The sequence below is a fragment of the Salvia miltiorrhiza genome, chromosome 5, assembly GCF_028751815.1.
Source record: "Salvia miltiorrhiza cultivar Shanhuang (shh) chromosome 5, IMPLAD_Smil_shh, whole genome shotgun sequence".
Lineage (NCBI taxonomy): Eukaryota > Viridiplantae > Streptophyta > Magnoliopsida > Lamiales > Lamiaceae > Salvia > Salvia miltiorrhiza.
This window is the reverse complement of record NC_080391.1, coordinates 31,682,785-31,705,808: the sequence shown is the minus strand read 5'-3', so window position 1 is coordinate 31,705,808 and position 23,024 is coordinate 31,682,785. Positions and strand designations below refer to the sequence as shown.

Genomic DNA, 23,024 nt, shown 5'->3' with positions numbered 1-23,024 from the left:
TCCACGGAGCTATAGACGAGCAAAGGAGGCCCCCAACCAGATCATCTTACTGAGAAGACTGGAAAGCAGATTTCAGTCAAAGATCGGGGAAGGAACATCAGGAATCAAGAAGAATCTTCCTCACCAATCCAGGGGGAAGAAAGGCCACAACAGTCAGAGACTGACATCAGTTCAGTTTCAGAAGGAACAACATCCATGGAGACCAAACACGGCTGAGTCCAGACGAGCTAAGCGACATCCACAACGACAAGCAACTGGACATCAGACAAATCTCCATAAGTCTACAAAGACTCGAGTATCTCAAGGAAGATACTTCGCCGAGCAAAGAAGACCTCAACCACTCATCAGACATAATTGCTACAAGAGTGAGGCCTTCAAAGAAATTTCTCAACAGACGAATGCTCATGTGCCAACTGAAGCGCCAACAACGTCAATCAGACAATCAACAAAGCGCAAGAAATCAGCCAGACCAATTCTGAAGCAGATATGGGTTCCAAAGGGAACTCGAACTAACATCGAAGGACCTAAAGCTTGATTGGGTGCCTGAAGCTACTCTTCCTTGCAGGTCAATGTCAGGAAACATAAAAAGAAGGAAGAGGTTAAAGCTTCAATCAGAACGTGGTATCTGGATAGTGGCAGCTCGAAGCACATGACGGGCTACAAAGAATATCTGTCTCAGTACGTTGAGAAAACTGGATCCAAAGTTACATTCGGAGACAACTCAATCGGAGAAACAAAAGGCTACGGTGTGCTCATAATGGGTAACGCCAATATCAGTAATGTTAGCTTTGTTTCTGGTCTTAAATATAACTTGTTGTCTGTGAGTCAATTTTGTGACAGCGGTTTCACAGTGAAAATCAAGAAAGATGAATTCACTGTTAGAAACAATCAAAAGAAGGTGGTTCTGAAATGATTCAGACAAGGGAGTCTCTACGTCGTTTCTTGGGAAGATAGCCCTCCAGAAACCTGCCTCATCAGCAAGAACAGCTCGGAGCTCAACTGGTTGTGGCACAAGAGACTCAACCATCTCAACTTCAAGACGGTCAACAAACTTGCTATACATCAACTGGTAGAAGGTCTTCCTTCTATTATGTTTCAGAAGAAGCAAGAATGTGAAGCATGCCAAAGAGGAAAGCAGACACGGATGTCATTCAAGTCAAAGTCAGGACACTCCTCTGAAAGGGTTCTGCATCTACTTCACATGGATCTGTTTGGCCCGATCACTCCAAGAAGCTACAATGGTAGGAAGTACACCTTAGTAGTTATGGATGATTATTCACGATATACTTGGGTTATCTTTCTATTCAAGAAGAAAGAGACGCTGGAGGAACTGCCAAAGCTGCTGAGAAGACTGAGCGTTGAAAAGGAAGTCAACATCATCAGCATCAGATCAGATCGTGGGACTGAGTTCCTCAATACTGTCATTCGTGAGTATTGTGATGAACAAGGAATCAGTCATCAAACTTCTGCAGCAAGAACTCCACAGCAGAACGGAGTTGCAGAAAGAAGAAACCGGTCTTTGAAGGAAGCAGCAAGGACTATGCTAGCCGAATCAAAACTACCCTTGAAGTTTTGGGCCGAAGCAGTCAACAACGCATGCTACACGCAGAATCGCTCCTTCCTCACTCAGAAATATGGAAAAACTCCATACGAGCTATGGAAAAACAGAAAGCCTTCGATTGCCTACTTTCATGCTTTTGGTTCTAAGTGTTTCATCCACATCAATGAAAAGAAGAGGTTAAACACTTTCGATAGCAAGGCTGATCCAGGAGTCTTCCTTGGATACTCTGGAACAGAACGTTCAAGCAAAGCCTATCGAGTGTTTAACTCTCCAACTCTTTGTGTTGAAGAAACACCTCATGTGATCTTTGATGAGTCTACAGATGATTTCAGGGAACAAGAAGCTGAAAAGTGTGTCCAGAACACTGAAGGTTTCAAAGCTGAAATCCACAACACCGAGCCCTCTACTATCTTGGTGTGGGGACCAGGCAAAGATGAAGATACTGAGATACTTCGGTATCAGAAGGTCAACCAAAGGTCTGAAGTTTAGACTGGAGCCAATGCAGATGGCATCAGTCAAGGGGGAACTTCAGTTGCTGAAAATCGAGTTGAACGTGGTGAAGCAGATCCAGCTCAACTCTCCCCTGCTCCAGAAGGTGCTCAACACCTCAGAACTATTCTGACCGAAGAAGCCCCACCATCTCCAGAAGAGATCAAGAAGTATCGAAGATGGTTTGAACTCCACTCAAAGGAGAACATCATTGGAGAACCATCAGGTGGAGTCAAGACTCGGAGATCAATGTGCAACCTCGTCTTCGACATCAACCAGAACTGCATAAACGAAGATAAGATTTTCAGCTGTTTCTTATCATCTACAGAGCCCAAGCATATTGAAGAAGCTCTGAAGTCTACTCATTGGGTCATCGCAATGCTAGAAGAACTAAATGAATTCAACCGGAATTCAGTTTGGGAGCTTGTGGATCGACCAGACGATGCAAAGGTGATTGGCTTGAAATGGATTTTCAAGAACAAGGAAGACGAAGAAGAAAACGTTGTGTGAAACAAAGCAAGGCTTGTAGCTAAAGGATACAGTCAAGAAGAAGGAATCGACTACGACGAGACGTTCGCTCCAGTTGCCAGATTGGAAGCAGTCAGACTCTTCTTAGCCTTCGCAGCTCACAAAGGTTTCAAGGTACACCAAATGGATGTCAAGTGTGCATTTATCAATGGAGTGCTCACAGATGAAGTCTATGTAGAACAACCTCCAGGGTTTGAGGTTGCTGGACCAGAAAAGGTGTACAAGCTGAAGAAAGCGCTCTATGGATTAAAGCAAGCACCAAGAGCATGGTATGATACTCTCTCAGAGTATCTTGTTAAACAAGGTTTCAAGAAAGGATCTGTGGACAGAACTCTGTTCACTCTCAAAGAAGGAGAAGATCTCTTGCTTGTTCAGATTTATGTCGATGACATAATTTTCGGATCCAAATCCGAACACATGTGCAAGAAGTTTGCTGACATCATGACCAACAAGTTTCAAATGTCCATGATGGGAGAAATGAATTTCTTTCTCGGATTGCAAGTCAAGCAGACCAACGAAGGAATACTGATCAGTCAGTCCAAGTATGCCAAGGAACTGATAGCCAAGTTCGGTATTCAGCACATGAAGTCAGTCAAGATCCCAATGAACACAAACTGGAAAGTTGATCCAGGTTCAGAAGGAAAATCTGTCTCTTCGACGAAGTACAGAGAAATCATTGGATCTTTGCTGTATTTGACTGCGGGCAGACCAGACATCGCATTTGCAGTCGGGGTATGTGCGAGATATCAATCAGATCCAAAGAAAGCTCATTTGGATGCAGCAAAGCGGATTCTAAGATATCTTAAAGGCACACCCAATTTAGGATTGTGGTATCCAGCAGACGAGGACATCAAGCTCACCGGATATTCAGACTCTGACTTCGGTGGATGCAAGCTTGATCGCAAATCAACCTCCAGAACATGTCAATTCCTAGGCAACAAGCTCATTTCATGGTTTTCAAAGAAGCAGACTTCAGTCGCCACCTCTACAACTGAAGCTGAATATGCTGCTGCCGGAAGCTGCTGCTCACAAATCATGTGGTTAGTCCATCAATTAAAGGACTATGGGATCGACGAAAAGGAAGTTCCTATCTATTGCGACAGCTTCAGTGCTATTGCAATCTCCCAGAATCCAGTTCATCACACCAGAGTTAAACATATTGCTATTCGACATCACTTTATCCGTGATCATGTCGAAAAGAAGAATATCTCTGTGGAATGGATTCCCACTGCTGTTCAGAGAGCGGACCTGCTGACCAAGGCTCTTCCAGAAGAGAGGTTCATTGATCTATGTGGAAAGATCGGCCTCATCAACCCTGAAGAGTGATGCTGTGTTTGAAGACTTTCTCAAACAGTCATGCTGACTGGTGGTCACCAACTGCTGATTCTACGACGTGGAAAGCAATGAAGTCTGAACGCTCATCTGAAGAAGAAGACATCCTGATGAATCAACCAGGATCAAGTGGTATCAACTGACTACAATGTTCAGTTGATCAGTAAGTATTTTAAAATAAAACTTACTTTTAAAATCAGTTATTTCAGTTTAGAGTTTCGTGTTTTTAGTTCAAAAACTTTTCTCTAACTGATCAGTTTCTTTCAAAAACTTTAACTGATTGTTGGAAAATGGAATATCCGAGAAAGACAAAAGTCTTTTAAAAAGGGAAAATCTGTTTTGATGGAACTTGTCCTGATCTTTTACCAAAAATCTTTCCAACCTTTTTGCCTCTGCAATAAAATTTCTTGAGAAACTCATTGACATGACAGAATGCAATGATGCCTTTCAACTTTTTAAAGACGCAGTCCCTCGCAATGACGGCGGACGTGAATTTTTTCTTCAAATGCATTTTAGGCACAGTTTTCAAAACTTTTCATCTTCTCACATGGTTCACATCTTGTCTATTTATACCATGTTGTCTTCTCAATTTTTCTGCATCAACTAACAACTCTCCACAGCCTTCACTGTGAGAAATTTTTTCAATATTTCCAAAGTTGCAGAGAAAAACTGTTCCGACGAAAGGAGAAATCTATGACTGCAAAGTCATGGAGTGGAAGAATGACGCTCACATACCTGGTCTTCACCGGACCCTTCCACTGGATCTCAACGTCTCTCTGACGTTAAAGTTTGCTCTACCCTCACTTGTATCCAGCGAAGCGAGTGTCTTCCATCCTCATGCCCGGTGCATTGGTTTGAAGTACCTGTCTGAAATAGGACAGACTTCATCGTCTTCACCAAAAGGCCTCTCGCCTTTTGTGAAGCTTCGATGCGGAGCAACAACAATGAGCAGGAACTCGTTGTCAACCGGCGCTACGTCAACAGTGAGACCCTCACAATCTCCACTGAATTGACATCCCCTCACCTCTCCAAACCTCTGCTTCTCTTCTTGTCTCCCTCATCATTTCCCTCTTCTTCCTAACCTCCTTCTAAGCATTCGCCTTCTGCATCCCCAATAACCCCAATATCTTCCTCATGTGAACTTACCTTCGCATGGTCTTCGCTTCCTTCTTAGGTTCGTCCTTCTTTTTGATGTTGCCAAAAAGGGGGAAAAGAAGCACAATCTTATGAACTTAAGTCGGTTAAGCACCATGATCATCCTTTTTCATCCGATGATCATGAGGAAGATTAGCCAAGAGGATAAGACCTCAAATCAACGGAACACAAGTGAGAGTGGAACAAGCTTAGGAACATGAAGACACGAAGACAGAAGATGAAGATCAAGAAGTTCAAGGCGCAGCCAAGCAGACTGCTGGAGTCCATGGGTTTCCCATGATGTTTTTTGTTTTTCTTTTTACTCCAATGTAAGTCTTGCTCTGTACCTAGACTGATGACTTATCAGTCTTTTATTAATGAAAATAACTTCTTTTTGATCTCAACCTGAAGACAATGACTCTTTGTCCAGGCTCTGATTATGTCTTTCTGTCTTCTCCTTGTTCTGTTTTAGAACTGTTTTCGTTCTGAACTCTTAGTACAAGTTTTTAGGTTCTATTGTTAAGGGGGAACTATTTTCACCCCATGTTTAGAACTTGTACTGTGAGTTCAGTCTTTTTGCTGTCTAGAACTGCTGTGTGGTTTTGGCATCATCAAAAAGGGGGAAATTGTTGGGAACCTTGTGGAATATCATAACCCTTGTTTTGATGATACCAAAATTCATAGGACTTAACTGTAATAGACTAGAATCGTTTTTGAACTCAAGTGTTAGAGTTTGTTTCTAGTTTAGTTTGCGGTGTCGAAGACTGAAGACTGAAGAACGAAGGACTGAAGACTGAAGACTGCAGATACCAACTGAAGTGTCAGTTGAAGACTGATTACTTAATGCGCGCAAAGGTCTGATACTAAAGTCAAGTATCAGTTGAACATTCCTCCTAGGACTGATCTTCCAACGTTCAGAGGAAGCCACGTACTCACAAAGTACAGCCGCATTAAATGCAGAGATCTCACGATCTTATCTCTGCAGAGGTCATTCCTATCTGGTGGTTACTTTTCAGAGACGTCACATCTCCTGTCCATCAAAGAGAGCCGTTTCCACCCAGACAAGGAACCTCGAAGATTGAAGCCTCAGCCCAAATTCGAATTGCTCTCCAACGGAAGAAATCTTGAGGACGATTTACGCCAACGGATCTATTCAAGAGTTCTCCTACAAATAGCGCTCGAGGATCACTTCAACCTTCACCGATTCAACAACATAAGCTGAAGCTCTGCCGAAATTGCTACTCAGCCTTAAGCTTAAACTCCCCAAAGCTTGAATCGAAGAAGAGAATTTCAAAGCCAAAATCAGTCACTGCTGATTACACACATTCTCTTAGACCCTAGGCATATATCTGTTTACCCAGAAGCCAAAGGTCAAACTTGCTTCAAAGAACTTGTTCTTTGTAAGTATAGTTGGCACTCTTTCAAACCTCCCCCCCATAAGAGTGTTTTGAGTGATTCGGAGGTCAGAAGGGTTTTCTGACTCTGAGAGTCTTAGCACGGGTTGTGTTAAGCAAGGGAAATCCGACGCGAGTGAAGCGTGGGTACTAGAGAAGGGTTTTCTTCAGTGTACGGTTGTGTGCACCCAGCAAGCACACGGTTCGGTTTGCAGTGCACCTGTTAAGCACTTGCGGAGTGGATTGTTGGTCTGATCAACCAACCGTGGATGTAGGAAAGGGTTTTTCCGAACAACGTAAAAGTCTCTTTGTTGTTTACAGCTTTCAATTTTACATTCTTACTTGTGTTATTTCAATTGATAAAACTGAACACTGACTAACTGCAAAGAGAAACCATAACCAACAACTTGCTCCACCGAGGCTATTTCGAAACTAAGTTTAATTTCCGCTGCGTATGATATCAGTCTGACTGATCTATCTTCTGATAATCAGGAAGAGTGTTATCATCTCTGTTCTAGCAAACTCGACTGAAGCCCTTACTTGCATCAGTTAAGTTCCAGCAACTTAACTGATAACTCTTTACTGAAGAGCTTTCAGTATCAGTCGTCAACCATGTTTGGTCAAAACTGATTTCAGTAAAACAGACGTCTTTGTTTGCATGCAAAGTTTCGTTTTGATCTCTGACTGAGATCCCTCTGATTGAGGATTGATTGAAAAATAGCCCATAGGTGTATTCTCCCCCCCCATACACCTATTCGAGACCCTCAGGACCTAACAATTATGGATGATCAATACAATTTGGACAAACTTCGCACTGAGTTCATGCGATAGTACATGACTGAAGTGGATACAAAGATGCTGATTGTATAATAGCTCAAACCAGTCAACATACGGATTGCTCAACTAGAAGTTGAACTTCGTGCAGTCCGTGACTCCTCCAACTCCTCTCTCATTCAGAAGATGTTCAATGATATTCAAGTTCTTCAAAATCACATGGATGATGTTGACAGAAAGGAGGAAGAGTATTGGGGTCCTGAGCAGTCAGTCAGATCAGTTGGCGCTGCCCGAGAATTACCTGCTGCTCCATCCCATTCCAGAGAATACCGAAAGAGACCAAGAGCAGAAGAACATGAACAAAAGCGTCAACCGCGAGCAAAAAAGGAACTGAAGCTCGCTGAGCTTGCACCACCTCCTCCCAGCTTCACACCTAATGAAAGACAACTTATAAAGCACTACGTAAATGAAGGTCTTTTTGTATCCAATTCGGAAAATTATGATCGAACTGATAAATGGGTACATGAAGATTTGAACGACTGGTGGGATAGAATAAAAGAAATCTATACCAAATGGATAGTCTTTGGAGAGCTTAAACAAGATCCGGAATCCCAAAGACGTGCTTGGGTATATTTTCTGCACAACTGGATTGAAAATGATATGGTGAACAGCTTACTAGATGCAAGAGACAAAGCAAAGATGTCAATTATCCCATATCCCCTAAGTGCTTTTGTGAGTCCTCTAAGTACAAGAGTCACATCAACAGAGAAACCATAAAAAATAAGGTTGGAGCTCTTTGCAGAATCTGGGAAGTCAATGAGAGAAGCCATCCTGGCGACTACGATAGTATCAAAAGGGCAGTCTTTGGAATCTACCTGCAAAAACCTAAGTTGTTTGCTTTGAATTGTAATCTTTTCTTCTTTTGCTGTGGCAGATTTCTGCTCTGTACCTAAAACTGATATCTCATCAGTTTTCTTGAAATGAAAATTTTGTCCCTCTGGATCTCAAAGACTGATATCTCATCAGTTTTCTTAAAATATAATTTCTATTGTCTCTTCAATAACTGAAGACGTATTCACCAAAGAAGTGAGTCAAGGTCAAGAAGGAACCAAGGATATCAGTTAAATTGCTACGAGGTATCCACTGACTACGATGTTCACTAAAACCAGTAAGTATCTATGTGCTCGTTACAATGTTCAACTGAGTCTCTCGTATTTTCAGTTAACTGAACAATCGCATTGTAAGTCATCTTATCAGTTTTAATATCCCTTACTTGTGACTGATGTTTGGTTTAAATTCTGCCTTATTCTCAAAAGTCACCTATTTTGGAATTGTTGAAAATTCGAAGAAATTCCTTAGTCACAATAGATTCCTTTTCAGAAAAGATTACGTGTTTCAGTAGTAAATTTTGCCAATTTCTTTTGAATATCAACTCATTTGACATGGAGTAATAATTATCTTTTACTGCTTTAAAGACACACGTCACTCCTGCAGTGACGACGGACGTGAATATGTATTAAATTCTCTTAAGGCACAAGAACCGAACAATTTCCATCGCATCATAAACCCACATTCTTTTCGATTTTATCTTCATCATTTTCAAGTATTTAAGTGCATTAGTCTTCCCTTGTAATATTTCTTCACCACTACAAATCTTCTTCCACAGTCATCTCTGTGAGTAAATTTCTCCTTACAGAAAAATTTTTCTCATCTTAAAAATATGGGAAAACCAAGGAAGAAACATCTTCTTCAAAGGGCAAGAAAGTTTACATCCCCCCGGTGTTGCCTGTTGAAGAAATCGAGATCACGAGGCGTCCATACCTTATCTGTGATTCCGATGAAGAGATGGACGCACGCCTAACCGTATGGAAATACAAAACTCCCCAAGGAGTTTCCTTCGAATTTCCTAAAGATTTGGAAGAACAAAACAAAGTGTTGTTGACGTTGGTTTCTAATCAACAAAATGAAATAGAGAAGCTCAAGCACGAGATGGATTAATTGTAGAGATATCTACGCGGCCAAGTATTTGCTGAATCTCAAGGAAGTCGAAGAAACTCTCACTGGTGATATGATCGACCACTCCGTACAGTTGGCTACCCTTCAAGCCAAACTCCGCATTCTCCAAAACGCAGTTATTGACCATGGTTCTAGTGCTTTACCTCTTACAATCATTGTCCCTCACATCCAAAAAGAAATTGAAGTCTTTAAGGATCAATTGAAGATGGCGGAACTCCAAGCCAAGCAACAACGTATGGATGCTCAATACAATCTGGACAAGCTTCACACTGAGTTCATGCGAGATTACATGACTGAAGTGGATACAAAGATGCTGATTGTAGAAGAGCTCAATCCAGTCAACATACGGATTGCTCAACTCGAAGTTGAACTTTGTGCAGTCCGTGACTCCTCCAACTCCTGCCTCATTTAGAAGATGTTCAATGATATTCATGATCTTCAAAATCACACTTTTTGTTTCGATTTTATTTCAATAACTGGGCAGATCTCTTTTGTTTCGATTTTGTTTCTGGGTTATGCATAATGATTTCGGTGAATTCGAGCCGAATTCTCGAAGATTTTATTGAGTTTAAGAATATATAATTATATAATTATTTCTTTGGAATCAGTTCGAGCTGCTACTTGGTTGATCCATTTGAGAATATGCTACTGGGTGGATCTCTTTGAACAAATTGGTTATCTATTTGAGAATATGCTGGTGATAACAAATTCTTAAACGTACTATTAATTTTCAAATTTTATTTTTCTTAATTTTCGTGTCAAAAAGCTATGCGTGCCATAAATAATGAGACCGAGGGGAGTATATTTTTCTACCATAACCCCATAAATTTAATTTAAATAATATGTGATCGGATTCCATACCACACATGCCTGATTCTGACAAACCAGCAATATTTTTCAATCTTAATTAATTTCAGATTCTCTTGCATAGTCACATGAGGCCAAAATCAAACCATTTACTTCCCTCAAAAAAGGAAAAGGAGAATAAGAAAAAAGAGCAGCATCATCATCTAGTCTGTAATAATTCAAGTAAAAAATACAGAAAATTTGTGGCTGTAGTAACTATACTCGAATTTGAACTTGTATGTCACAATACAAAGAGTGTCCATAGAAATAATAGTATTAAGGAAGGTGGCGAAGAAGCAGAGGAGCGCCGTGCTGCGGCTGGAGAGTGATGATGAAGAATGGCGCATGAAGATAGGAGGGCGAGAGGTGGAAGGAGAATCTCTGCAGCATCATGGCCAGCGCTATCTTGGCCTCAATCATACCCAAGTTCTGGCCTATGCACACACGGGGCCCACCTCCGAAAGCTAGCAAGGACGATTGCCCACTCTCAAATCTCTCCGGTTTGAACTCACTCACATCATCACCCCATATCTTGGGATCATGATGCATCGCCCCTATCAGCAGCAACAAATCCACCCCAACCGGCACACTCATGCCTCCCAGCTGCACCGTCTCCGTCGCTGCCCGAGCTATCAACGGCGCCGGCGGGTACATCCTCAGCACCTCCTTTAGAATCATCGTCACCTGCAATACATCCTTAATTACTCTTGGACCCTAAGCCAGCAGGAACTGAGTTGAGGATCTTACGATTTTAAGGCGATTTAGGGCGTCGTAGGATGGGTCTCTCTCTCCAAACACTTGCAGAACCTCTTCTCTAGCTCGATCCTGCCATTCCTGATGCTTGCTGAGCATCACCATCGTCCAAACCAGCAGCAGCGAGGTTGTTTCCGACCCTGCCAAGTAGAACAGCTTGCATTCTTCGATCACGTCTTCCATGCTCATGCCGTCGGCCTCCCCACGATTCGAATCCATCAGTGTGCCTAAGAGATCTCCATCGGAGCCTGCTTCTTCTCTCTGCTTGATCATGCCCTTTAGCACTGACCTCATTTCCTCCGACATTTCTTTGCTTCTTCTGTTGGCTCTCGTCGGAACATACCTGCAATCCAGAAAATTTCAAAACAAGCAATAATTAATTTATAAAAATAACCAACTATATAGTTTTTTGATTTGATTTTTCCTTGTTCTGTCTCTCATCAGTACGCTTATATATGTACCTCCAGCCTGGGATGAACATGAAGTGCATGAGGTCCAAGACGAGGTTGAGCAGCTCTTTCTGCAGCTCAAATATCCTTCTTCCTTGCTCATGGCTGCTCCCGAATGCCGCCTTTGAAATGACGTCGCCGGAGAAATCTTGAATGAAGGGCCACACATCGATCTCCTCACCGCCGTTACCAGACACCAAAGCTTCCCATTTGGCAATCATGTTGGAACAACTCAAAGTGATGGCCGGCACCATATTCTGCAACTTGTGGGTGTGAAAAGCGGGGTTAATGATTCTTCTGTGTTTGGCCCATTTGTGACCCTCCAGAAACAGCAGCCCTCCGGCAACCGTCTGCCCAATGGGATCAGGCTGCGGCTTGCGGAAAACATCCGGTCTCGCAAGAATCTCTTTCATAAGCTCAGGATCGCTGATCATCAACCTCGGCGTCGCTCCAAACCATATGAAACAATTCTCACCGTATTTGGTAATGCTTTGGTGAAAATAAGGGAAAATGTGGGGCGGAATGCTGTCGGAAAGTTGGATGGCTTTCAACTGGTGTTGTTTGGCCACTGAGATTAGGTCTTTGATGTCTCCGAGAAGAAGCCTGTAGGAATTACCTTGGAGCCCCTGCTGCCTCAGCAGCTTCTCCAGCTTCCTCGGCCTCAACCACACCCAATTCACTAATTTTACTGCCCATGCCGATGCTAATGCTATCACTCCACCAACTAGGATTGAACACAACACTGAGCTCAACTTCATATTCTTCTATCGCTTCTTCATTGGAAACTAGAATATTTTAAATGGTTTTTTGGTGGGTGAGATATATTAATGTTAGAATATGTGCATCGATCAGTGCATGTGCAACTTCTGGATGGGAGATGACACAAGGGTCACGGACAGCACGACAGTATTTAGACATATGCCAAGAAAACGGAGCGTTGTTTCGTGTGAGGGATTAATAATCTTTCTTAGCTTCTTCTTGGTATTCCCGTTTTAAATTTTCTATTAATGAGCGTTCCTCTTCCACGGAAAATGGTGGATTACACATATATTTCTTTATTTTTTATTTTTTTCACATATTTTTTTTGTTAGAGAATTTTCTTTTCATAGAAAAAAAAAAAAAAACTTAAAAAAATATTATCACACGTTACATGTGTGATAATTGGGGATGGGTTCGTGGGTGTTTCCATTTTAAGGGTGGAGTCGGCTTTGCTTTTGAAGCTTAACTTTTGGCGGTGATTTATGCGGTGGCGATTGTACATCATAGAGGCTGGAATTATCTTTGGATCGAAGCAGATTCAGTTTATGTTGTGTAGCTTTTAAATTCTCGTTCTAGGCTTCTTGGAAGAAAACTCTTCATTTGCTTTCGGATCTCCATTTGCAAGTTTCTCATATTTATCGGGAGGAAAACAGAGTGGCCGATTTAATGACTAATCATGATCGCATAGAAGGCTGGTGGCCTTATGCTTTAGACGAAATTAAGCATGAGGTGGCGATGGACATGGCTACGCATAGCAAGGTTAAATTTTAATGCGTTGGTGGCTGTTTTTTTTTTGGTCTATTCTCGTTTGGGTTTTTGGTCGAACACTTGTCGGGGGTGCCTTTTTCTGCTAAAGGTATGCTAGTCGTTTTGTTTCTTCCTGTGCTCTCTGTCGCGAGCTGCGTGTTTAATGATTGCCAGCATTGAGGGTTGGTTGTTGATGTTTTGTTGGAACGTCCTCTTCGGCTTCTTTGTTTTGGGAGTGTATAGGGGCGTTCTCTTTACCTTTTTGCAATCTTCGGGTGAGCTCGAGATTGGGGTGAGGAGAGTCGGGCCCTGTTGGAAGCTCCACGGCAGCTCCGGCTATCGGCGTCGAAATTTTGCTCGGTTCACCAATTTTCAGTTGCGTGTTGGTCCGGTTTGGTGGAACTTGGTTTGGTGTTCTTTTCACAGTCATTTGGCGGGCGTTTGGGTCTTGGAGCATCGTTTTTGTGCTGTTGGGCTTGTTTGGTCGAGAGTCCGTTGGATGGTTGCTTATAGGATTGGTTTGGTTCCTCTTGCCTTATTTTGGGTTTTTGGCTTTACTTTAGTCTTTTTCTCTTGTAGTCAGATTAAATTTTTTCTGAGTTTTTTGTTTTCGTTGGTTACGGTGGTTACGAGCCAAGATTGCTTAAGGACGATGGTTAGGCTGGAGTTCTGGAAGCATTCCTTTCCGCTCTTTCCACTTTTGCTTGTTTTTTCATTTTTTAGACGAGTACTCTTTTTCCTTTTTACGGTTTTTCCCACTGGGTTTTCTGTAAAAAGGTTTTAATGAGGCTCGGCCCTTAGTCTGCTTTTCTGTGCTTTCAAGGATTTTTTTTTAGGTTTTCTTTCTTCTTTCTTTTTATATAATCGCATTTTAATAATATTCTCAAAATATATACTTCCTCGTGTTAGGTCCGGAGGGTCTCGAATAGGTGTATGGGGGGGGGAATACACCTATAGGCTATATTTAAAAAAAATAACAATCGAACAAGATCTCAGTATAGAGATCAAGACGAAACTTTAAACACAAACTCAGACACCTGTTTACAGAAAAGAGTTTTGACCAAAACAGGATTGACGACTGATACTGAAAGACTCTTCAGTAAGGAGTTATCAGTTAAGTCACAAGTACTTAACTAATGCACGTAAGGCTTCAGTCGAGTTTGATAAACAGAGATGTTATAAGTCTTGCTGACTATCAGAAGATAAATAACTCAGACTGCTAACACACGCAGCGGAAATCTTTTGTTCGCAATAGCCTTTTGGGTTGAGCACGTTGTTAATCTTAAGTTCCTCTTCGCTATTAATCAGTTTTCAGTTTATGAAAAGTAAGAGCACAAGTAGAAAAGTAAAATTGAAAGCTGTAAATAACACAGAGATTTTTACGTGGTTCGGAAAACACTTCCTACATCCACGGTCGGTTGATCAGACCAACAACTTCACTCTGCAAGTGCTTACGGGTGCACTGCAAACCGATGCTTGTGCTTACGGGTGCACAGCAAACCGAACTGTGTGCTTGCGGGTGCACACAACTGAATCAACTGAAGATCTAATCTTCAGTACCAACACACCTTGTTGGATTTCTCACTCCTAGCACGAACTGGCACTAGGATCTCACGGAGTCAGAGTACCTTCCTGAACTCCTTTGCAACTCAAACACTCGATTCTATCGGTCGAAGGGAGGTTTGAAATCTTACCAACTAAACTTCAAAGAACAAGTTATTTGGAGTTAGTTTGACCTAGGCTTTGGATATACAAGGTTTGCCTAAGGTCTAAGAGAATATATGTAATCAGCAGTGACTGATTTTTGGCTTTGGGATTCTCTTCTTTGATTCAAGCTTTGGGGAATTTGAGCTTTGGCTGAGACGCAATTTTGGCAGAGCTTCAGCTTATGTTGTTGAATTCGTGAAGATTGAAGTGATCCTCGAGCGCTACTTATAGGAGAAGTCTTGAATAGATCCGTTGGCGGAAAAGGTCTTCAAGATTTCTTCCGTTAAAGAGTAATTTGAACTTGGGTTGAGGCTTCAATCTTCGAGGTTCCTTGTTTGGTGAGAACGGCTATGTTGAAGAGCAGGAGATGCGACGTCTCTGATAAAGTAGTCACCAAATAGGAATGACCTCTACAGAGAAAGGACAATCCTGAGATCTCTGCATTTAATACGGCTGTACTTCTGGAGTATGTGGCTTCCTTTGAACGTTGGAGGTTCAGTCCGAGGAAGAATGTTTAACTGATACTTGACTTTAGTATCAGTCCGCTGATTCCATATGGCACGCATTAAGTAATCAGTTCAAGACTGATACTTCAGTCGGCAACTTCAGTCTTCAGTTCTTTGGTTCTTCGTTCTTTAGTCTTCAGTATTCAGAACAACAACTAAACTAGAAAAGAACTCTAACACTTGAGTTCGAACTGTTCTAGTCTATTACAAATGAAACCTATGGATTTTGGTATCATCAAAATAAGGATTAGGATATTCCATTAAGTTCCCAACACCTTGGTTACGATAAGTGTTGTATTTCCATTTTAACATATATATCCTTTTACTTTATCCCATTCACACACAATATTTTACAAAAAATCAATTCTCACAAACCATTTATTAATTATCTAACAAATCTACTCAATGAGACCATTTCTCCATTTTTTACATATTTCTCAATATTTTTTTCTTAAAACTCGTGTCTTTTTTATCCACACCACACTTTGTTGGATTTGTATACTGAAAGCAAGAACGTTTTATGCTTGTATACAATGTTTCCTAAGTTCACTATCTAATCTCCTATCTGATTGTGTTCATGATTGCATATGTATGTTCTTTATCTCTATATAAGTAGATTATATGGTGTGTTGTAGATCACAGAAGACCATATAATTGGAATAACCTTAAGAGATATAATATGATCACAGCCGAAATAACTCTAGGACAAGTTATTGGTTTAGGCTGCAGTATAGATGGAAGTAGTTTGTCTCGGCTACTTGTCTATACTAGTACGTCATTACGTATTGATAGGACCACAGTTGAGATGTATTCTTCTATCTGACTTAAGTGAAGAATCAAGATCTCGGTGACTTATAATATCTTAATATTAATAAGTATTCAGATATATATGTTAATTCGTATATCACTTTGACTTACTATGGGTGAAAGTTATATACTAACTCGAGTACTCTGTATCTTGGGTGATAGCGGTTAATATATGATATTTGATTATCTGTATTAGTACCCGTATCCGGTATAGGATAATGACATCCCCTTAAGGAGCTCAATAAGGTTTATTGCGCTAAACCCTGCAGGTTGATTAAGTTCAGGCGCAATAATAAAGTTTGAGTGGTACTGCTTAAGGATTTATAAAGAGATTAATTAATTTAAGCTGTCAGAGCTCTAATTAATTAATGGATGTCGGATATTTTAAATACGGAGATTTAATAAGTCTAAATACAAGCCCCCGACTCATCACCGGCAATAAAGGGGTAAGTCAGTATCGATTCTCTAGTGGAATGAACTGATATTTATAAATTAATTATGGTCTGGGCTGACCATAGATAAATTAATTTATTTGAGGCCCATCTTTATTCCTTGTATCTGGTCCCTGGACTGGCCCAAAGTCTCCTAGCCCTAGAAGGAGAGAAGGAACGCCTATTACAGATTCCAAGCGTCCCACACGTATTTAATTCTATTAAATACAGCTGTCAGCTCTCAGGAAAAGACACTGATAAATTTAGGGTTTTGAGAGCTGTGGGAGGCGCAGGAAAACGTGTGGAGCATTCTCTCTTGGGACTTTCATAGATCGTTGTCCATCCAACGGTGAAAGCTGAGCGGGATACAGTTCAGAAGATCTGAGCTGGAGTCAGATTTTCGCAGGAAACCAAGTTCTGGCAGTCTCCGTAAAACGGCCATAACTTCCTCCACAGAACTCCGATTCAGACGAATGAAGCGGCCACTGAAAGCTCTCTCGAAGGCGAAGAAGTCGTATTTCTGGGCGAAATACGATTTGAGGACGTTTGAGGCTTCAAACGAAGGCTTGAAGCTGACTGGTCTGTTCAGATACGAATCTGCGAATTCTTCTGAATTCTTCAGGTATTTCTGAACTCCAACGTGCAGCTGTTAAATTCATAGGAGCATGTTAGGATTAATCGTTGTATGATAAATTAATAATAACCAAGAAACGATCATCGGGCAAAGCGGAACGTTAATTCAGTTTAATATTCCTTCACACTTACCGTGGACGAAGGGAGTAAAATTTAACTCATCTCTCTATATTTCTCATTCTCTCTCTCTCTCTCTCTCATAATAATTTTCATATATTTTCCACCAAAAAAAATATGATATACAAAGAGTGGGGGCCACTAAAATGTGATAAATTTTCTCATTTTTTTTTCTCACTTTTTTTCTAATAATAAACTTACAACGAAAGAGAACACATTGTTAAAGGTCAATTTACTATGATGGAAAATGAGAGAAAGGATATATTTTCAACATTTTTCTCCGAATAAGGTGAAATATTTTCTCAGACAGCTCATTTTCACTTATTTTCTCTTCAATGTTGAATAATACTCCCTCTGTCCCTCATAAATATGCACAAGTGACCAGGACACGTTTTAATAAAAAGTTGTTTAGAGTATTGATAATGGAGAAATGGTCCCACATTGCATGAGGGTATTGTTAGCTAGGTTGTGAGTCAATATTTTAAGTTACAATGGTAAAATGGTAAAAATTATGTGTGGAGTAGTGACGAAAATTAGAGTATGCAAAAATTTGGGGGACGTACCAAAAAGGAAAGGTATGCATAAATATAGGAGACAGATGGACTATTATCTTTAGGTAGTGGTGTTGATGAGGACAAAAATATGCATCCTCTAAAAACTGACAAATTGAAGCAAATCCAACAGAATCTAGCCCTAATTAGCAGCGCTGTTGACCTAACATACCTGAGTTTGCGGGATTTGGAATTATCTTGTATGATTTAAGCATCCGATAAAGTTAGAGATCAACTTAAAGATAAAAATTGGCTCCAGGGGTTCTAGTTCTGCTCAATCATAAATAAAGTCCTACTCTTACTAGGATTCTCCATGTTTTGTCACGATCGGACTTAATTAAGGATAATTAAATCGGGGAAACCGTGGCTAAGGGAAGGAGATTAGAAGCGGGGATAGAAAGGGGTGACTAAATAATGAAGGATTGTATTTAAACGTTGTTAACATAGGAAGAACTTAGAATATATATAACGAATGTTCAGTCACATGATTCAAATAACTAGTAAGTTCGGATAACTCCGACTTAGCTAAAATAACATAAAAACTTTTGAGTACGCAGCGGATTTGGGGTTCTGATTACATGTATGAAGACATGTATCCCAAGAGTTCACCAATACATAAAACTAAGACAAAAGAAATCATGCTCGTCACTTCATCACCACCGTCAGCTGCTCAACCTGCACATTTAGAAATATATGCAGGGTTGAGTATAAAAGTACTCAATGGGCACGTATGCCAAAGTATATAGATACATGCTTCGTAAAACTGCAAATTGTCATGCCATCATAAACAGTACATCAAGGGAGTTTTCGTTAAAGGAACCCAAGCCTACTGAAGTCATTTGTGATTCTTAAAGTTCGATTGCAGTCTAAGTTCTCTTGTAATCTATCATATTTGGAACTGTGTGCCGGAGAGGTGGTCACCTCTCATGGACACTTGACCGGCCAACCCGCTCGATGACTCATGGTCACTGGTGTACACTAGTCCTGGCAGGATAGCTATCAACTACTCAGGACCCGAATTCGATTATAATTGCAGACACTACAAAAAAGATGACTTTTTGCGACATAAAAAATGTGTCGTAAAGTTTAGTTTTTATGTCGCAAAAGCTAATTTGCGACATATTCTGCGTCACGTCGAATTGTGTCGCAAAAAGTGATGTGGTAAATTTATGACATTATTTTTCAATAATGACGCAAACATATACGACACTTTGTGCTTCACTTAAATAATTGTCGTATAAAATTTGTGACACATTACGTGTCATTAGTCGTAGTGACGCATGTTAGTTTGCGTCACATTACACAACATTACTTGAAATGACACATTCTAATTTGCGACACTAGTTTGTGACATTAAAATAAATGTGACGTATCATTTTTACGACATTTTTTTTAATTTGTGTCGTAATATATACGACACTTTGTGCATCACTAACTGAAATGTTGCATCATAATTTGCGACTGTAATTTGTGACATTCCAGTTAATGTGATGTGAAATTCCACGACACTTATAGCATCATATTTAAAGTGTCGCATATTACTGCAACACATAACATTTGTTGCAAAAATTTATTTAAGTGTCACAAAATATACAACACTTTTTGCATCACTTTATTATTATGTCATAAATCTTGCATCACTTAAACAACACTTATTGAAATGACGTGTTTTAATTTATGACACTAATTAATGTGACGTAGTTATTTGCAACACATGTGACATCAAAGTGGAAATGTCGCCTTGTATTGCAACATAAAATATTTGTTGCAAAAAATTAATCTAATGTCGCTAAATATACAACACCGTCTACATCATTTATAAAATATTTACTTAATAACTTTATTGCATATTCATAAATAATCAACACAATATATATCACTTGTATGAAAGAAATATATCAATTATCAAAATATTGAAATAAATATTTTCTGAATGTCAAACAGAATAAAACATTACTCAAATTGATATTCAAAAGTCAAACTTCAAATATTATAGTATAATTTTATCTAATTGTGCAAGATTGCAAATCCTATGATTGACTTGACATTCGATGTCATTTTGTCTTTCTTTCGCTTTTTCTTGTTGCACTTTTCCTCTGTTCCTACAAAAAATCAATAAAATAAATTATATTCATTCTTGTACTAAATAAATTAATTGAAAAATATAATAAATAGCAACAAGGGCGATGTGCACCATCTAAACAAATGTTCATATTGTTGTCATGAGTTATTCATATTTTATCTTATCAAGTAAATTAATAAAAAATAGTACAATTGAAATTTTGGTTATTTACCTCAAAAGTTTCAGTTGCTTCACTCAAGTTTTCCAAGTTCATGTTCATAAATCAGATGATGACACATAGTTAAGGAAGAGAATTGAAAGATGAAGATACCTTTTTGCAAATGTGTCGACTTGTGGAGCGTATCTTGCGCGAGCTCTTGGAGGAATCCGTCAATAAGATTTCTTATTTCTTTCAACTTTGTCTGTACATGACCCCTACTTCGTCAACTATACTTCTCTTTTTTTTGTAACCGCCTGCATTCATTACAGTTATCACAAGGTTAAAAGATGCTTCCTATCACAAGTTCAATATATACCTATATATATACCACTCAAATTCAGTAAGATGATCATGAAAGCTTTCTTTGATGTTTTGCATTTTTAAGAAAAGTATATATGTATGAAATGAACAACACATAAATGCCTTGAGACAATAGTTAGATCATACTCCCTCCGTCCCTAAAATAACTTCCTCTTTTTCCATTTTGGGACGTCCCCCAAATAACTTCCTCTTTCTTTTTTTCCATTTTTGGAAACCTACCCCACCACTAATAATACTTTATTTATTCTCACTTTTCACTTTTCACCACTCTCAATACTAATTATAACACTTTTCACAACTTCCAATAATAATTATATCACTTTTTCTCCATTATCAATACACTTTACAACTTTTTATTAAAACCCGTGCCGTCCCCAAAGAGGAAGCCATTTCAGGGACGGAGGGAGTATGACAATAAGCCAATGTTCCAAGTATATAAGTTGATTTTTCATCATCATCTTAGTTAACACATTTGATTTATATGACTATATGAGGAACTGATATTTGATTATACACACCTGGATATCTTGAAATAGGGAAAATATGAACTACAATACAAATGATCATGATTTTCTTATCTTATCATACTCTTCTTAAATTTGGGACTTCATCATGAAATAAATAGAGCATTATTTGGGAATTCCATAGATCAAGAAACAATGAAGGAAACATAACAACAAGCACATTTGGACGAAATTATTTACAGCAAATCAACAATTGCAAATCTAGACATATATATGACCGAGCTAAAGACCAAGAGAGACAACAGGTTAAGGGAAAATAATATAGTGAAGTCGTAATTATTTACTTGTAGAGTATATCTTTTTTGGGTTGAATGTAAATGAAAGGCTTAATGATTAGGATAGAGTGTAAATTGTAGTAACAAAAGTTTGAAATAAATTACTAAAACAAATTACCAATGCCAAAAAGATTAAATATTTTGCCAACACCAATTCAACAGAACATCCACTGCTATATGTAAAAAAGAGGAAAATTTAAGCAAAAAACGAAACAAAATTAAACAAAAAATTAAATCCAAGAAATCACAATCGATCAAAAATTAACAAAAAAAAATGCTCGATTTAGTTTCATGTAATACCTATTGCTGCGGAGACAATTTCTGACCACGCCATTTGAATAAATCCGAGACAATTTCTGAGCGCCTTGAATAAACCCGGACTTCACGTAGGCTCATTCTCTGAATCCATGAAATACTCCATTAATCTCCAGGGCTGAAAGAGGCCTAGATTATCGGTGTGGAATCAGCGGCAGTTGGCCGGAGGAGCCGCGGCTGTTCGCTGGAGTTTTAGTGGAGATAGAATACAAGTGAGAGGGGAGAGATGGAGAAGTTGGAAGTGGTGGTGTCTGACGGTGGCGACGGGATTTCCTTGTTGCCCGTCCGGTCGAGGGATCAAAAAAGATAACTAGAGGCTTTAAGAAAGAGCCGAAGAGGAATTAGGGGAAAGGGTTTTTGTCGTTGAGCATATCAGAGAGCGGGAGATTTTTATTAGGCCAACAGGTTCAAAATTTTGAGCTTTTAACAAATTTGACTATCTATTGAGCTTCTTAGATATATAACGTGGACCTTTAATTGTAAAAGTATTTGGGACTTTTTTTTTCATTCAATTTCTTTTCTAATTAGTGCTTTTCAAAGGAGTACACATATTGAAAGCTTTTATTTTAGGAGTGAGTTTTTTTAATTCTATTTCTTTTTCTAAATCCAAAACACATGTTTCCTCTTTCCTTAATATTTTATTCTAAAAAAATACAATATACATCTTACGTACAAAAATTAACAAAATATACCTTTTATTTGAAATAAAATGTATAGAAAATATTTTTAAAACAAATATATTATGAGCATTAAAAAAAAACATTTCTATGCTATCATTCCAATTCTTTTCTTTCACTTTAAGATTGACGTTATTCAATTTTTTTTACTATTTCCGTTTTCATTCTTTGCTCTTTTTTAACATTCGATTGTATTTATATAATATTTTCTCACATTCTTTTTATGAATATGTGTAATCTATTTATCCTTCATTCTTTCTTTGTAAATGTGTTAATCTTACTATGTAATTCTAGATTTAGCTATAAAGAGTAAATTATTAGATACATTTCAATGTATAAATATACAAAGTATAAAAATATAATAATGATTTGTATATAATAGGATCTGTAACTTTAACTTTTGATGCAACAATGACATGTTAATGTTGAAGTTGCATGTGAATTCACGATTACAACCTCCATAATTTTTTTTATATAATTTAATTATAATTAATTTTAAAAATATGTTTGTATTATTATCAAGATGATAATATTTGATCCATTTTTATTGCATTGGTTAATAATTTATTTAAATAAACTAATATTAAAATAATTATAAATTTAATAATTACAAACATTTACCTTTACAAAGTAGAGAAGATGGTGATTAATTGTTCAACAATTAGCTTTTCAAAAGTTAGAGTAAAATTGAAAAATGGAGAAAGTTATATATAAGCTACTTATATTAAAAATCTATAAAAAAATAATCATTGTCAAATTTTTAAATTTTAATTTCAGTTTTCTAATTTCGGTATAAGTATATAATTTTTTATGGTTCTAATTAATATTATATGATTTTTAATTAGTATTATTATTTTAAAAAGGAAAGTTGTAACTAAATAAAGAATATAATTTTCCGGCCTTTTAAAAAAATTATTTGACTGTCCATCTTTAAATTTATTATTCTTATTTTTTTAGATTCACTATTTTAGTAAGGAAAAAAATGCATTATTACCATTATAAATACATAAAAATATATGTATATGTGCACATGCAAGCATGCGTTATGAAATTTATTTAAAATTCTCATAAATTTTTAAAAGTTAATTTATAAAAA

The 23,024-nt window shown here is 38.5% G+C and overlaps 1 protein-coding gene and 1 long non-coding RNA gene across 2 annotated transcripts; both read right to left on the bottom strand.

Moving 5' to 3' along the window:
- Nucleotides 1–10,213: 10,213 nt before the first annotated feature.
- LOC131024827 (cytochrome P450 72A225-like) lies at nt 10,214–12,199 on the bottom strand. The gene is made up of 3 exons (XM_057954366.1): nt 11,289–12,199; nt 10,822–11,170; nt 10,214–10,758 (listed from the first exon to the last, which is right to left on the bottom strand). Exons 1-3 carry the CDS (start codon nt 12,032–12,034, stop codon nt 10,351–10,353), a joined length of 1,503 nt encoding a protein of 500 aa, XP_057810349.1. The 5' UTR covers nt 12,035–12,199; the 3' UTR covers nt 10,214–10,350.
- A 7,316-nt stretch (nt 12,200–19,515) lies between these two features.
- LOC131024149 (uncharacterized) lies at nt 19,516–21,605 on the bottom strand. Its single transcript, XR_009101660.1, has 3 exons — nt 21,237–21,605; nt 19,928–20,070; nt 19,516–19,636 (listed from the first exon to the last, which is right to left on the bottom strand). It is a non-coding gene; the product is annotated as an uncharacterized LOC131024149 (long non-coding RNA).
- Between the last annotated feature and the right edge of the window lie 1,419 nt (nt 21,606–23,024).